General features: G+C 42.8%; 1 protein-coding gene across 1 annotated transcript in view; it reads left to right on the forward strand.

Moving 5' to 3' along the window:
* Positions 1-669: 669 nt before the first annotated feature.
* Positions 670-18,467, forward strand: part of snx7 (sorting nexin 7) — a 77,590-nt gene continuing 59,792 nt past the window's right edge. Inside the window, exons 1-2 of the mRNA XM_044176706.1 lie at positions 670-846; positions 14,632-14,820. Coding sequence (XP_044032641.1) covers positions 763-846; positions 14,632-14,820 — 273 coding nt within the window. The 5' untranslated portion in view covers positions 670-762. The remainder of the gene's footprint in view (positions 847-14,631; positions 14,821-18,467) is intronic.

Raw genomic sequence — 18,467 nt, forward strand, 5'->3', positions numbered from 1 at the left:
ATATCCTGGAAAACAACAAGTTGTTCTGGAAAGGTTTTAATGGGCAACAAAATAATGGCCAGGCTGTAGTTGTATAAACTAACACAGACATTACAAGCTTTAAAAAAAAAACGTTTTTATTTATGACACAGCCATATGCAACTGAAATTACAGCTCTGTTCAGACCACGGGGTAATGCTGAAATCACGTTGACAGCTCACAGTTCAGTTCTGTAATGTATATACGCTCTGAACATTTTGGCCAAAAATAGCACAGCATTCAGTGTTAGACCTACAAAAATATGTAGTGAAATAAGGGCAAATTCTTCAAAAAGAACCAAAAGAGATTTCATTTTTTCAATCCATCATGAAAATCTGTAAAAATGTAAACCTAATTCTGAACACTAAATGTGCAGCATTTTCTGTCCTTTCCAACACATTGCTGTGTTGCTGACAATAAAAACTACTAAGACTTTAAAGTTGTTTATTTTCTATTAGTATCCTATGTCTGGAACCCTTTACTCAGAAAATGTGAAATCTCTTGAATACTTCCCGAACCACAAAATAGGTAGCTGAAAAATCCTGGCAAATCATTTCTTGTGAATCAGTCATTGCACCCAAAGTGGTTGTAGATGCACAGCTTTTATTTTGAAATCTATTAGAGGAACTGCTGTTCTTGTCTACTGTCGTTGTCTTTCTGTTCTGCTGTTCGGAAGTTGTGGTGGAAGTTTAACTCTCAGGTCTGTCTGATGAGTTCAGTTCACTTAGAAAGTTTGAGAGAGAGATGAGCGGACAGACGGTCCCTGCGGACTTCTCCGGACACATGTTGGATCTGGATGAGGACGAAGACCTGGAGGTTTTCAGCAAGGTACAGAGAAACTGCCTGAAAAAACGGCGAAAGCTTCGGACTCTCGGCTTCAAACAGTTCCGTTGCTTTTCTTGCTACGTGGATTTGACCCTGGCACTAACATACCCGCTTTAACTTTCACTTGTAGAAGAATATATAGTTTATAAGTTTCCTCCAGCCTGGATATAGTGACAGTGGTGCACATCGTGACCACATACTGTCACGTATAGAAGGAAGGAAACCAAATTTCCTGGATCAGCTGATGAGCTGACCTTAGAACCCGACTGTCCTATCTGCATTTTGCTGTTAGTGTCTTTTATGGAAAGACTAACGCCAAACTCCGTTCAGTTTTTGAATAATTCAACGTTTATTTGCTTATCTGCAAAACACCAGCTAAAAAAGTACTTGAGAGCTTTTACTAATCTGTAGAGCCACCTTTTCATTTCGGTTTAGCTCCAAAACACAAACCAACACTTAGTCCAGTAGATTTTAACTCTTGACCTTGGTTCACCTCTTAGTTGTTTTCAAGCAAATGCATTTAAACTTGAATTAACAATTTCAATTTCAATACTATTTTAACTGGCTTTGAATTATGTAGAAGCCAAATTTAATTATTCCTTCTGAAGATTTGATAAAGGCCCAGAGTTGTGTTTTTTGGGTCAAGTATTATGCACATAATCAAGGCAACGTTATATTGTGACATTTCTATAGGCCTCTGCAGTTTGGTGCGATTGTTAGGGATAATTGTCCACATATACTGTATACAGGGTCCAACAATAAGGTTTTTGCCACTGCCAACTAAGAACGTGCCACAAATAGCCTATTGATAAAAGCAAATAATTTAATTTAGGAAGTAAAATAATCCAAATAAATGACGTGTCTTTGAGAGAAGATTACTTAAAATACAATTCTAGGGAGTCAAGAAGTTTTAATTAATTCTTACTATTAATATGTCTCAAAGATTTTTAAAAGATGGCCAATCCATTTTTAAATGCTTCAAAAACAGGAAGAGATCTATATTTGTGTAAATAATATTTTGCCATCAGAATCAAATTGATAAAAAGGTATTCAGTATATCAATATTTGTGGCATTCATGTTCTCAGTTGTATTGTAATGAACTAATGTCATGTTCTACAGATGCCTTTTTGAACTTTTGTATTTAATAAAGTAGGATAAGAGTAGATTAAAAAAAAAAAGCTTTATTTCCTTACATTTCACTGGCACAGACTACATTTGTCACCTTGGCAAGTCTACAATTGTAGCGTCGGCAGACGACAAATGTAGTCTTGCCAAGGGGTCTATTGTAGCCTCACTGAGGCCCCCCCCAAAAAAACTGCCCAGTGTGGGCTCAGTCACCAGCAGCAATGACCACTGAGCTATCTGTGTTGGGGAAATTATCAGTGGGGAGAGTGAAACCTGTGATCAAAGACCATGCGGGCAGAAGCCAGAAACACAACAAATAACACAAATTCAGCTCAATTTCCGTTCTTACTGACAAAACAAATTTACCACTCAATGCCTTGTTTTCATTGGTGGGTGGGCCTTCAGTGCCCCCTTGCTTCTCATTGGCTAGTGTCGATTATGTTTGTGCTGTACCCTTCATTTAAAAACTGCATTTTGTGTTTACTTGTGTTTTCTTTGACTAATATTTAAATTTGTTTGATGATCTGAAACCACAAGTTTTTCATATCACGTGTTTAAACAGTGTAATTACATAAAACCTTTGTGAAAGGAAATTATATATTTCTCTAATACCACAGGACTCTTACTACTAAATTTAAAAACAAAACAAAACCCTCCTTGAAAGTACAGCACTTTATTCATAGCCATTGAAATGATAAGTATGTAAGAGTGGTGCAGAATATGTATGAGGGCAGTGTGACAGTGGTGAGATATGCAGTAGGAGTGACGGATGGGTTAAAGGTGTAGGTGGGATTACATCACGGATCGGCTCCGAGCCATTTCTTGTTTGCAATGGTGATGGACAGGTTGACGGACGAGATCAGGAGCAGGAGTCTCCATGGACTATGATGTTTGTGGATGACATTGTGATCTGTAATGAGAGAAGGGAGCAGGTTGAGGAGAGCCTGGAGAGGTGGAGGTATGCACTGGAGAGAAGAGGAATGAAAGTCAATAGGAGCAAAACAGAATACATGTGTGTGAATGAAAGGGAGGACAGCGGAATGGTGAGGATGCAAGGAGTAAAGGTAGCAAAGGTGCATGAGATTAAATACTTGGGGTCAACTGTTCAAAGTAATGGGGAGTGCAGAAGAGAGGTAAAGAAGAGAGTGTAGGCAGGGTGGAGTGGGTGGAGAAAAGTGTCAGGAGTGTTTTGTGACAGAAGGGTACCAGCAAGAGTGAAAGGGAAGGTTTACAAGATGGTGGTGAGACCAGGTATATTGTATGGTTTGGAGGCGATGGCACTGATGAAAAGACAGGAGGGCGTGCTGGAGGTGGCAGGGTCGAAGATGCTATGATTTTTGTTGGGAGTGACGAGTATGGACAGGATTAGGAATGAGTATATTAGAGAGACAGCTCAGGTTAGGCGGTTTGGAGACAAAGCGAGAGAGGCAAGATTGAGATGGTTTGGACATATGCGGAGGAGAGATGTTGGGTATATCGGGAGAATGATGCTGAAGATGGAGCTACCAGGCAAGAGGAATATAGGAAGACCAAACAGGAGGTTCATGGATGTGGTGATGGAGGACATTCAGGTGGTTGACGCGACAGAGGAAGATGCAGAGGACAGGAAGAGATGGAAACAGATGATCCGCTGTGGCGACCCCTAACAGGAGCAGCCGAAAGAACAGGAAGATTCATAGCCAATGAAATGGAAATCTAGACTGGGTACATAAAATGCACAAAGTAGCAAAGCCATAAGTTTTATGTAAACTGTGCAGATCATGTCCACCACCAGGGCGAAGGTTATTTGTATGCTGAAGTTTTGTCAGCTGGTAATGGAGCTCTCAGGTCACAGTCGTCATCCTGACCCGTCTTCCTGTGGAAACAGAGACTTTCCTGATGCTGCTGGCTGCTCTGTTGTCTTCCGGCCTTTGCTTGACGAAAGCATGACACCTGCCCAGCAATAACGTCCTCATACTGTGAGGATAATCTGGTGGGTCCAGGAACACATAATCAAACATGAGCTTTATCAGGTCAGATGAAACCTAGATAATCTGTTAAACGTGGATTCAGTGTTACTTGTACATGTACATTACTTGTACTTGTCATGTTTTGTCAGGGCCAACCACAACTGCAACTAAACTGCATATAAATTTGGTCTTGAATGAAGGAGAATAATTAATTTAACTGGGTGTGTGGTGATCAAAGTGCTAATGTCAAGGTGAATACAGTATGGCAAGAAGAAACCAAAATGACAGAACAGTATTTTTAATCCCATTAAGTGACCAGTGTAGTGATCCGCCCACTGTAATTGTGTAGTTCTTGAATCTAGCTTTTTATTGCATACTATCCTTTCTACGTAATTCGACCATAGTTACTGACATTTACAACGCAAGAGGGCCATCTCTGGGAGGTCAGTTTTTGACTGCCCACATACCTTAAGAATCTCTTACTCTCTCTTAGTAGTGTTATGATAACCTTAATGGGCTTATATGACGATATGTCAAGCTTGTGACTGTTAATTAGCCTGATAAGGTTGAGTTGTTTTGATTTAGCGAACCCTAGCCATCACAATTTGGATGTAACAACAGGTGTTAATGTTATTTCCATGGAGTCTAACGATAGCTAGGGTTCTTGTTATTCCAGATTCCACTTGTATAACTTTACTGATGTTAGGGCTCTGGGACTACTCGTTTAATGTTACTATTTTGCCGATGATTACAACATAAATTGAGCTCCTCAGCCAAAGTGCCAGCTTAACGTTAATGTAGGGCTGCTCGATTATGGCAAAAATCATAATTACAGTTGAAACCAGATATTTATATTTACTACACTTCAGAAAAAAACACAAAAACTTTTTTTTCTTTACTGTCATACATTAAATCAGAGTAAACCTTTTCTGTTTTAGATCAATAAATATTAACATATTTTTTTACATTTGTTAAATGTCACAATCGAGCGAGGGAGAATTTTTATGTATTTTTCTTATCACTTTCATCAAAGTCAGAAGTATACATACACTACAAGTTTATTGTGTCTTTAAACAAAAAGAAAACTCCAGATGATTCCATTCTGAGCTTAAGAAGCTTCTTATAGGATAATTGATTCCATTTGAGTTAATTGGTGGCCCACCTGTGGATGCATATAAAAGCACACCTCAAACACAGAGCCTCTTTCTTTGAAATCATGGGAAAATCAAGAGAAATCAACCAAGACATCGGGAAAAGAACTGTGGACCTTCACAAGTGTGGCTCATCCTTAGGTGCAATTTCCACATGCCTGAAGGTCCCACGTTCATCCGTTCAGACAATAATACGCAAGTATAAAAAACATGGGAATGTACAACCATCATGCCGCTCAGGAAGGAGACGGATTCTGAGTCCCAGAGAGAAACACTTTTTGGTGCGAAATGTGCGAATCAACCCCAGGACAACAGCAAAAGACCTTGTGAAGATGCTGGCTGAAACTAGTAAGACAGTGTCATTATCCACAGTAAAACGAGTCCTGTACCACCATGAGCTGAAAGGTTACTCCGGGAGGAGAAAGCCATTACTTCAAAACCACCATAAAAAAGACAGACTACAGTTTGCAACTGCACATGGGGACAAAAATCTTAATTTCTGGAGACATGTCCTGTGGTCTGACGAAACAAAAATTGAACTGTTCGGGCCATAAACAGTTCAATTTTAAACGGTATATTTGGAGGAAAAAGGGCGAAGCTTTGAAGCCTCAGAACACCATCCCAACTGTGAAGTATGGGGGTGGTAGTATAATGTTGTGGGGCTGCTTTGCTGCAGAAGGGACTGGTGCACACAAAATAGATGGCATCATGAGAAAAGAAAATGATGTGGATATATTGAAGCAACATCTGAATACATCAGCCAGGAAGTTAAAGTTTGGGCGCAAATGGGTCTTCCAAATGGACAATGACCCAAAGCATACCTCCAAATTAGTTACAAAGTGGCTTAAGGACAACAAAGTCAAGGTATTGGCCATCACAAAGCCCTGATCTCAATCCCATAGAAAATTTGTGGGCGGCACTGAAAAGTCGAGTGCGAGCAAGAAGGCCTACAAACCTGACCCAGTTACACCAGTTCTGTCAAGAGGAGTGGGCGAAAATTCTAGATAAATCATTTCTGTTAATTAACATTCAATGAAATAAGGAGCGTTTACTGTAACAAGGTCAACTCTGTAATCTCAGATTTCAAAGAGCTAAATGACCTCTCAAAATTAAACATACTCCTTGGAAAAGGAGACAGGGCATATCATGCTGCCCAGTATATATCAACATGCCACAGCCTGGCTGAGAGAGTTTGGCCTTTTAGGGAGGGACAAAATCGCACCGCTGTAAAGGAAAGGGGTGTGCTGGAACACAAGACAAAACGAGAGCGTCATTGCAAAATGGAATGCTGCACAATAATCGTTTTATCTCGATTTATCTTGTTTTCATAATCGTTGGAAGCCAAAATCGTAATTGAAAATATAATTTGATTAATCGCCCAGCCCTAGCCCTGAGGGACAGTGAATGACCTACATACACACATACACACACCTATCCTATCTTACTTATCTGTATATATTTTAATATCACAATTCTTCTGTTTTATGTATATCTATTATTTTACACATGCTTTGGCAATGTTAACATCTGTTTCCCATGCCAATAAAGCCTTATTGAATTAAAATTAATTGACTTGATTATTGATAATGAATACGTTATTTACTCCAGCACTAGCTTAAGTGAACAACCAGTGGTGATATTCGTACTGTACAAACCGGGTATCACCAATTATTTTGTAATTGGTACTGAATCTTATGCATTGCTTTGGCACCTATATTGCAAAATGTCAAAGATACTCAACTGTTGCTAGTTGTATAGAAGATTAAATTGTTGTGATTCCAACTTGGAAAAATAACATGGGTAACACCTAGACATGAGAAACAGTGGTAGCTCTTGCAAGGTCCCTTGTGTAGGAGTTTTTGTGAAACAATTTAAAGCAGCTATAATGGACATTTTTTATAATACCAATGTATCAAATGACAATGTGTGGGGAAAAAATTGTGACAATGTAAAAGAGGTCGCTCTTAGTGATGAACCTACAGATCATTATCAACTGAATTTGCAGCTCCCCTCTGCTTTATGGGGCTTTATAGTCAGTTTCAGCTTATTGTTTAGCTGTCTGGCCCACAACTTTACTAATTTGTTTGGCAGCTGGATTTTGGTACTGATCTACTAATTCGATTCGATTTTGATTCAGAAAGTCCTTATCAAATTACTTTTGACTTAATAGATTTTGTGACCCTACACAGCTAATATTATCAGCTATCATATATCTTTTTGACTGAAAAAAGGCCCTATTTTGTGCTTTGTAATAACTTTTAGACATTTTACACATCATGCAGCCCTAACTTAAAAGGTAACCGTAGCCAACACCATTTAGTGCAAATCTACACATGCTCACTGAGAAAACACACAGATGCAAAGATCATCCATCCATCCATCCATCCATCTTCTTCCGCTTATCCGGGGCCGGGTCATGGGGCAGCAGTCTAAGCAGGGACTCCCAGACTTCTTCGCCCCAGACACTTCCTCCAGCTCCTCCGGGGATCCCGAGGCGTTCCCAGGCCAGCCGAGAGACATAGTCCCTCCAGCGTGTCCTGGGTCTTCCCGGGCCGCCTCCCGGTGGGACATGCCCAGAACACCTCCCGAGGGAGGCGTCCAGGAGGCATCCGGATCAGATGCCCTAGCCACCTCAGCTGGCTCCTCTCGGCGTGGAGGAGCAGCGGCTCTACTCGAGCTCCCCGTGTGACTGAGCTCCTCACCCTATCTCTAAGGGAGCGCCCAGCCACTCGGCGGAGGAAGCCCATTTCGGCCGCTTGTATCCGCGATCTTGTCCTTTCGGTCACTACCCAAAGCTCATGACCATAGGTGAGGGCAGGAGCGTAGATTGACCGTAAATCGAGAGCTTTGTCTTTCGACTCAGCTCCTTCTTTACCACAACGGTCCGATACAGCGCCCGCATCACTGCAGACGCTGCACCGATCCGCCTGTCAATCTCACGCTCCATCCGTCCCTCACTCGTGAACAAGACCCCAAGATACTTAAACTCCTCCACTTGGGGCAAGGACTCCCCACCCACGCGAAGAGAGCAAACCACCTTTTTCCGGTCAAGAACCATGGCCTCAGATTTGGAAGAGCTGATTCTCATCCCAGCTGCTTCACACTCGGCTGCAAACCGTCCCAGTGCATGCTGCAGGTCCCGGTTTGAAGAAGCCATCAAACGACATCATCTGCAAACAGCAGAGATGAGATCCTGTGGTTCCCAAACCGGACACCCTCCGGCCCCTGACTGCGCCTAGAAATTCTGTCCATATAAATTATGAACAGAACCGGTGACAAAGGGCAGCCCTGGCGGAGTCCAACATGTACCGGGAACAGGTCTGACTTACTGCCGGCAATGCGAACACAGCTCCTGCTCCGGTTATACAGGGACCGGACAGCCCTTAGCAAAGGGCCCCGGACCCCATACTCCCAGAGCACTCCCCACAAAGCGCCCGGGGCACACGGTCGAATGCCTTCTCCAGATCCACAAAGCACATGTGGACTGGTTGGGCAAACTCCCATGAACCCTCGAGCACCCGATGGAGAGTATAGAGCTGGTCCAGTGTTCCACGACCGGGACGAAAACCACTCTGCTCCTCCTGAATCCGAGGTTCGACTATCGGACGAATTCTCCTCTCCAGTACCCTGGAATAGACCTTACCGGGAGGCTGAGAAGTGTGATCCCTCTGTGATTGGAACACACCCTCCGGTCCCCCTTCTTATACAGAGGACCACCACCCCGGTCTGCCAGTCCAGAGGCACTGTCCCAGACCGCCGCGCGATGTTGCAGAGACGTGTCAGCCAAGACAGTCCCACAACATCCAGAGACTTAAGATACTCAGGACGGATCTCATCCACCCCGAAGCCTTGCCACCAAGGAGCTTGCCAACAACCTCAGTGACTTCGGCCAGGGTGATGGATGAGTCCGCCTCCGGTCCCCAGCCTCCGCTTCCTCTTCGGAAGACGTGACAGCGGGATTGAGGAGATCCTCAAAGTATTCCTTCCACCGTCCGACAACATCCCCAGTCGAGGTCAACAGCTCTCCACCCGCACCGCATAAGGTGTTGGTGAAGCACTGCTTCCCCCTCCTGAGCCGTCGGACGGTTTGCCAGAATTTCTTTGAGGCCGACCGATAGTCCTCCTCCATGGCCTCTCCGAACCTCTCCCAGTCCTGAGTTTTTGCCTCTGTGACCGCACGGGCTGCAGCACGCTTAGCCTGCGGTACCTGTCAGCTGCCTCGGGAGTCCCACGAGCCAACAAGGCCCGATAGGACTCCTTCTTCAGCCTGACGGCATCCCTTACTTCCGGCGCCCACCACCGTGTTCGGGATTGCCGCGCGACAGGCACCAGAAACCTTGCGACCACAGCTACGAGCCGCCGCATCGACAATGGAGGTGGAAAACATGGTCCACTCGGACTCAATGTCCCCAACCTCCCCCGGGATCTGGGAGAAGCTCTCCCGGAGGTGTGAGTTGTAGACCCTGCTGACAGAGGGCTCCGCCAGACGTTCCCAGCAGACCCTCACGATACGCTTGGGCCTGCCAAGTCTGTCCGGCTTCCTCCCCCGCCAGAGGATCCAACTCACCACCAGGTGGTGATCGGTTGACAGCTCCGCCCCTCTCTTCACCCGAGTGTCCAAGACGCGCGGCGGAGGTCAGATGATACGACAACAAAGTCGATCATCGACCTCCGGCCTAGGGTGTCCTGGTGCCACGTGCACTGATGGACACCCTTGTGCTTGAACATGGTGTTAGTTATGGACAAACTGTAACTAGCACAGAAGTCCAACAACTGAACACCGCTCGGGTTCAGATCAGGGGCCGTTCCTTCCGATTACCCCTCTCCAGGTGTCACTGTCGTTGCCCACGTGGGCGTTGAAGTCCCCAGTAGAACAACGGAGTCCCGGGTGGTGCACTGTCTAGTACCCCTCCCAGGGACTCCAAGAAGGCCTGGTACTCTGCACTGCTGTTCGGCCCGTAGGCCGCCACAACAGTGAGAGACCTGTCCCCCACCCGGAGGCGGAGGGACGCGACCCTCTCGTTCACTGGGGTAAACTCCAACACGTGGACGGCTGAGCTGTGGGGCTATGAGCAGGCCCACACCAGCCCGCCGCCTCTCCCGCCCGGCAACGCCAGAGAAATGGAGCGTCCAGCCCCTCTCGAGGAGACGGGTTCCAGAGCCCAGGCTGTGCGTGGAGGCGAGGCCGACTATATCTAGCCGGTAACGCTCAACCTCCCGCACAAGCTCAGGCTCCTTCCCCCAGCGAAGTGACATTCCATGTCCCTAGAGCCAGTTTCTGTGTCCGGAGATCTGGTCGCGAAGCCCCTGCCTTCGACTGCCGCCCAGATCTCTCTGCACCGCCCCTACGGATCCTCCTGCGGGTGGTGGGTCCACGGGAGGACGGCCCCACGTCGCTCCTTCGGGCTGTGCCCGGCCGGGCCCCGTGGGGAAAGGCCCGCCACCAGGCGCGCCGTCGGGCACCCACCCCAGGCCTGGCTCCAGGGTGGGGCCCGGTAGCGCCAATCCGGGCGCGTAACTGGCCTTGATTTTAAGTAATCCATAAGGGGCTTCTGAACCGCTCTTGGTCTGACCCGTCACCCTGGACCTGTTTGCCATGGGTGACCCTACCAGGGCATACAGCCCCAGGCAACATAGCTCCCAGGGTCATTCGGGTACTCAAACCCCTCCACCACGTTAAGGTGGCGGTTCAAGGAGGGGATGCAAAGATCAATCTTTGGATTTTTAGAATTAGGAAGTCATGATTACTTGGAAAACCAACTGGGAAAGCTGTCTCTGAAAATCCCAGCACAAGCTAAATTAGGTTGCTGAGTGACTACTGATGTCAGCGAGGTTGAATTAAATGAATACAGTTTATCCAGTTCTAGTGAGACATGTCATTGATAAGATCTGAATAAATGTAGCTATAGGGCTTTGCCTCCACTTCCACTGAAACACATTAACACGGTTACTAAAAATTCTGAGCTGCTACTGACATCATCCAAAGCTGTTTTTCTCATGAACCACTGATCTGAATAACAGTTATTTTTAGCTGTGGATACATTTGGCTCGGGTAGTCTAAACGTAACATATGTGCAGCATGTATGGAGCTATTGCGACTTTTCCAACAGCTCCTGTCTTGTCTGCCACACGATGACATTGTGGTACCTGGAAGCAGAGGTAGAAATTGCTGCCTCCTGGCTGTTACCATAACAACCAGTTCATCACAAAGACATAAATAGATGTACGTTGTGGTTACTCTCTGCATATAATTTGGTTTAAATAACCTTTAGTTGTTTTCAGCAGAAGTTAAAAGTACACCATAGGCTACCATGTTTCCATTAACATACTGACAGCAGACAGTGCTCTATTTGCGGTTCCTGGAAAAAGAGTGAGAGCTCCCTGCTGCACATGTATGGTCAGATGATAACCATCTATCTGGGAGAGAGAAGTCATCACGTTTGTCATCATTGTTTTGTAGTGTGGAGCAGTGTTCTGGGTCCTCTGCTGACCTCAGCAGCTTCACAGCTGTTGTTACAGGACACAGACCTGCAGGCAGCACACTCATGGTTCACTGCTGTTTGCATAAACTGGATGTGACTTAAATGTGAATCCACTGTGAAATGGCCTGTGCTTAAAAATGAGTCACACAGATGTTGCCATTAGGTATCATGTACAGTATCTTAAATTTAACCATTTTATTATCAGTTGGCAACCTGTATTGTTGTTGTCATATCCTCAGTGTTTTTATACTTTTAGATTATTTAAAGAATTATCTGCTCCTCTAAATGTTGACAAAATTCTCCATCCACAAAGGTCCATAAAAACCTTTCAAAATTCTCTTGACCAAATGAAAAATGTACAGTTTCCATCTTAAAGTCTATACACAAATTTAAGATAAGTGGATCATGAAACTAATTTTAAGTTATCTTTTAAGGAGGGAATAGCAGTTAAATACCGCTGTCAGCTCAACAAACTGTTTTTGAGTAAAAACAAAAGCAGTATGGTTTAAGATGGAGGCCTGTAAAGAAAAGAAAAAAAAAGAAATTAAGACTAAGGAAAATCTAAAGTGTTTATACTTATTCTGAACAGCCACACTCGAAGACAGAGTGAAGGGCCGGCTGTTATAGAGCGGGGGGAGACCCGATATTGTTTAAATATGGACAGGCAGAAATATGTATGGTGCACATTTTCAGACAGTCTTTCCAGGAAGACATTCATAGCGTTGCGCTCAGTTGTTCACATGAAAAGTGACAGAAATAGTTGTGTCAAGAAAGAAAAAAGAGCAAAGTTCAAACCCTGGCTCCTTTCTCACCTCCACACAGCTGACCAATCATGCCGTGAAATGCGTGTGAATGTCGGATTGTTGGTCTCGGAAAGTGACCCCCCTAATCCAATGTCAGAAAGGTATGGGGGGGAGGGGCCTTCTGAAGCTATTCAACCATCCAGAGAAGCAAACTGGCAGCTTAAAGTGCAAAACGCTGTCCACGTTGCCGAGCATTGTATCATTTAAAGGTTGTAGCACACACTGCATGTGTCATACAGACAGAAGAAGTAGTCAGGGAAGCCACGATGTGCCAATCCAGGAAGCAAGTTTGATAAATACCCTGAGAAGATAACAACATTTTTTTGCATATTTCTACTCCTGTCTTTGATAAGTACTCATTTGTTATCAAACATTTAAGTGATTAGTGTTTTGAATAAGATACTGTATATGTTAGAATATTACTTGGATTAGAAATATTGTTTCATTTTCAATCAAAATGAGTTTTAGCATGCTATCAAATGCATAAGCTGTAAATGAGTATAGCTAATTACTTTACTTTGCATGATCAATTTTTACTTTTCATGTTATGTTAGTGCACCATATATCGATTTATTTCATATGGTTATTTTTTAATGTCGTGTGTAGAATAAAATATTCTGTCCTTTAACCATAAACTCACTTATGTTCCCTTTAAACCCACCTGCTCCCATTAAGCCCACTTGACTGTGTTTCAATAGGGATTTTCTCCCTTTTGACCTTTGAACCATTTCCCTCCCTAATTTTGACCTCACCTGATGAATCAGCTCCATAATTCATATAATTAATACCCATATTTATTTATGGGATTGTATAGATTATATACAATCACCTCAAATAACATAGGCCTTCGTTTAGCCTAGGTGAAGGTTGAAATTGCAGAAAAGTTGGCATCTTTCTTGTTTATTTGCTTAAGTTATAGGCTAATGATACATGAGCTTCAAGATTTTGTGACTGATATCTCCTCACAATGAACTGTATGTTTTAATGTTACTCCACAATGAACTGAATGGTTTTAAAATGTGTTTTTACTGTGTTTCAAACTACTAGCCTAAATGTGATTAACATTAGAAAAAGTGGAAATACAGGCTAATCTGTTCTGACAAAAAAGCTGTGCTCATACTGTAAAAAAGTTGTCCAGTCTGCTGTGTGGAATTGGATTCAAAGATGATGATGAAGCACCTACGTTACTCTGCAACCAAAAGTAACACCACAGATTAGTACAACCACCTGAAATCTCACAAAAAGTGGGATCACTATTTATAGGTGGTGACAAGTTGCCAACCAGTGGAGACTATGGGAAGTTATTATCCCAGCCAAGAAACAGTCCGTACAACATTGTACCTACAGAGGACTTCAGAAGGCTGAGGTGGGGGGTGTCCCGGACCCCTCCTTTCCTGTCACTCTATACTGTCACTATCCAAATAAAGCAAAAATGCCAAAAGAAGAAGAAGAAGCCTGAGGTAGTACAGGTTTATGTGGATTGAAACATGATGAGGCAGTTAAATGATGATGATTTTATAACCTGTCACGGTAACGGACACATACACTACAGTCATTGAAAAACTTTGAGAGTCATTTCCAAATATCAAAATTAATATATATAAAATATGACTTTCAAACTCAGCATGTCTCTTCTAAAGGTAAAATAACTTCAAACAACTTGACTGCACTGAGCTGCTTTAAGAAGCTGTGATGCTGATGCTTCATGACCACCCGAAAATGAAGGAAAAAAACTTCACTTAAATGAATTTCCTGCTTTTGCATCTCTTCACCAAACCACTTCGCCTGTGCATGGCTCTGTCTTTTATCTCATAAAACAAAACCGACCTGCTGAACAACACAGCTCTCTAAAGTGTTTTTTTAACTCCAGTTACTGAAAGTTTGTTGTTAATAAGTCAGTCTGTTTTCTGTGCTTTTCTCCTATATTAAGCATTGTGTAGCACATGCAGGAAGTGATGATTAGACTACTTCAAGCATACCCATGCTTAAAATAAATTAGTCTGTACAAAGTGTCGTCCAACCACTTTCAAAGGCAAAAGTGTTTATAGGCTAGCTGTTTCGAGTGGCTACACTCAAAGCCTCTCTGTCATATAGAGGGGAACGAGACAATGAATTAAACAAATGGAGATAACAGCACACACTTTGAGATGGTCTCCCTTCCAAGACATTCATGGTATTGAACTCTGTGGTTCACATGAAAAGTGACAGAACTTGTAGAACTTGTGTTTGCTGTAAACATCACTGTGGGCTAACAGTGGCATTGTCTCATTGGTCCAGAACACATCTCTGTCAGATGGAAGTCCCATGCCCAACTCTCCCAGCTCCATGGTCAACCAGTACAGACTGGAGGAGGATCAGGTGGAGCAGCAGGATGGCAACACCAAAGACATCTTCATCACCGTTGATAACCCAGAGAACCATGTTACTGCCATCGAAACCTTCATCATGTACAGAGTTGTGACCAAGGTGAGGAGGTCTTATTGTACATGTCTGTATGTATGCAGCATGGTAAATTGACCTTATTTATCAAGTGTCTCAGCTGTTAGGAGCTGCAGGAGATCATTAAGGAAGAAACTTTCCTTAGGAGGAGAGATGTTTTGGGAATGCTTAATGACAATGAGCTTACTAAAAGAAGCAGCACTGGCAAAATAAAATGTAATATTTGTGACTAATGTTAGATGCAATCAGTCCATCAAGTAGAACATAATCTCCTGAACCCAAGGTCCTCGCAATTTTACGCCTTTTGTCAACAACAAAGATGCAGCTTTGCAGCAGTGAGGATTCTGTCACAAACAACAATTTTGGCAGTAATAAATCAAACTCTGATTGGCCTCAGATATCGTGCAGATTCATTCGTTTCCCCACCATTCAAAAACAATGCTACACAAACTAGGCTTTGTAAAATGATAATTTTCACACAGCTGCTCCTGCTCCTGCTCTCTGCATATACATACATACATACATTTTTTGAGCCACATAAATGGCTTACCAATATACAAAATGGCTTACCGATATATATATATATATATATAATATATAATATATATAATATATGACAGTAGATATAATGGCTGAAGAAGAACAAAATGAAAACTTTGGAGTGGCCTAGTCAAAGTCCTGACCTGAATTCTATTGAGATGCTGTGGCATGACCTTAAAAAGGCAGTTCATGCTCGAAAACCCTCCAATGTGGCTGAAATACAACAATTCTGCAAAGATGAGTGGGCCAAAATTCCTCCACAGCGCTGTAAAAGACTCACTGCAAGTTATCGCAAATGCTTGATTGCAGTTGTTGCTGCTAAGGGTGGCCCAACCAGTTATTAGGTTTAGGGGGCAATCACTTTTTCACACGGGGCCATGTAGGTTTGGATTTTGTTTTCCCTTAATAATAACAAACTTCATTTGAAAACTGCATTTTGTGTTTACTTGTGTTATCTTTGACTAATATTATATATTTGAATAATACTATATATTTGTTTGATTATCTGAAACATTTAAGTGTGACAAACATGCAAAAAATAAGAAATCAGGAAGGGGGCAAACACTTTTTCACACCACTGTATTTCTCATGTTGCTACTTCACCCCTTGAAAGGAAAAAAATAGGCTCTGAATGCTGCTGATTCCAAGGGGCAGGTGCTACGGCCGTGCTTTATACCAGGGGGATAATATAGATTTCCGGACCTGGTCTGTCTTAGGTCTAAGTAGCACACCCAGAAAAAGTGTTTCTTTTAATGTAAGATGTTAGTTTAGTTGTTTGTTTTAGTTGATGTGCAGTTTGGAAACCCCTAACAATGATAAAGATGTGATAAAGATGGATGGGTGAGTGTGAAGGCCATGTTCTACTAAATAATCTTAAAATGCATTTTCATGCTTTTTAGTGGCAACTCCAGAATTGAAAGTGAAGTGAAAATCATTACAAATGTCAACATATTGTGTGTGTGTAGGGTTAGGCACCACCTGGGAAAAACCTATATTTGGACTCTTTCCCGAGTGAGAGTTCTCGTTATTTTGCTCCTTCAGCATGTTGCTTTAACACTTATATCGTGAAAATGTCCACAGACGTAACAGTGTAACAAACAGCCTAGATTAGGAGAAATAGCACCAAACCCCCCCAGGTCCGTTAATTCACACTTGTGCGCGAATTCTAGTTGAATCCAAACCCTGGATTCCTACTGCGTGAGCTGCCACAGGAGTGCAGGAAATTCCGCCGCTCCAATCATGACGTCATCATTCCTATAAAGGCAGAGCGCAATGGTCGCTCCCTGTCTTATACTGTAACTTTGGTTGCTTCAGTGGACACATCACGTGAACTTTAAACTCCCCAGGTGAAGTCTCAACTCGCTAGACGAGCAACAGACTGCTTTGTGTTTGCTGAACACAATTTTGGATCCTGAACGAGATTGTTATATTCCACATAACAATCTCTCACCTGCAGAAGGAAGATTTGGATTTACCATTTTCTTCACGTAAGGAAAATAGCCGCTGAGCCCCGCTGTCTCTCCCCCGACTCAGCTGTATTCCTTTGGTGCCTACTGAGGATTAGCTTTGCTGTTGAACCCGCTGACAGCGCAGTGCTCCAGCCACGCCAGCATCCAAGCCTGAGAGGACTCTGACGGACAATGTGAAATGATGCATTAAATTGCTATCAAGAGCAATCTCAAGTAAGAGGCTAGAGAGTTTAGAACTGTGTGTTATTCATCTAAGCTTCATTTGTTGTGAATTGTGCTTTGCATTATTATGGAAAGTAACAGACTGCTGTGTCCTTTTTCTGCTGTGTGTTTTCATGCTTTCCACATTTCTTTTTTGTGTCATTACCACGCCGCTGGGCTGTTATCTGTGTTAGTTTTAGACACTGTGGAAGCTAATAACTGCTTTATTAAACCAAAGCTCAGTAACACGGCTGCTGAATCCAAGTTCGATGCCGGGTGTGATAAAGGGACATAATTGTGTCTTATCACGGCACTTGAGATCTCTTGTACCTTACTCTGTGTGCTTTTCTTTCTCTCTCCTTTTCACTAACCCACACACATTTCATTTACATGTACATATACACACCTACACAAACATCTCAGGTAACGTGGTAACATAACTAGCTATGGTCCATGCCATCTTGAAGATAAATTGATTGATATTTGCGGGCCTGCCTGCCATTTTGGATCTGTGCGTGACAACTACCCACGTGGTCACGTCCGCCATCTTGCTCACTCCCCCCTCTCCATTGTCCCACACACACACAAACACACACAGACCCATGCACATACACTTACATACACACACTACATGCTTAATAAGCTACACTTAACTTGACAGTACATGCACTATTACTTATTACTTACTGTATATTATTACATTGTATTATTACCGAAGAGCTTTGAGTAGAATAGAAAGGCGCTATATAAGTACAGTCCATTTACCATTCACCATTTACCTTACATACTTATCATCAACTGCTAATTCCACTTTGTACTTTACACTTATTTTAATTTTATACTTATATCCACTTTGTACTTAATTTATCTTGCCTGTATTATAGTGTATTATATTTTGATTGCTTAGAACTTCTATTCCTGTGTGCACTGATGTGATAGTGAGCAGCTGTAACAAAAGAGTTTCCTCTCGGGGATTAATAAAGTATTTCTGATTCTGATGGTTGCTGATTGTTGCATACATATTGTGTTTAGAGTAGATGATAGTGGTTTGTTGGCGGAAGTTATTGATTATTAATCGATGCTAAAGTTAAATAAATTATATTGTGGTTATTTTGTGTATGTGTTGCAATAACAGCTGGTTGTGACGGTCAGTGCTCGGATTCACCCTTCACTGTCCACCATTATTAATGTAAGATAGTACTTTAAATATCAGCATTGGACAGCCACTTTTTTAGACTGTTTTTCACGTTTGGTTATTGGTCCTTGATCCCAGGGTGGTGCCCTGTAATTATTAGACCTAATCCATATTAATCATTTTGATAGTTAATAATTTTATAAATATTCATAAATATTATATTTGATATTTTGCTAATAACCATACCTGGCCTACCTGAATCCCAACAATGTGATACTATACGACACAAATTCCACCAAAATTGATCAGATGTTACCCTTTTTGAGTGA

The sequence above is a fragment of the Siniperca chuatsi genome, linkage group LG19 (assembly GCF_020085105.1).
Source record: "Siniperca chuatsi isolate FFG_IHB_CAS linkage group LG19, ASM2008510v1, whole genome shotgun sequence".
In the NCBI taxonomy this organism is placed as follows: Eukaryota; Metazoa; Chordata; class Actinopteri; order Centrarchiformes; family Sinipercidae; genus Siniperca; species Siniperca chuatsi.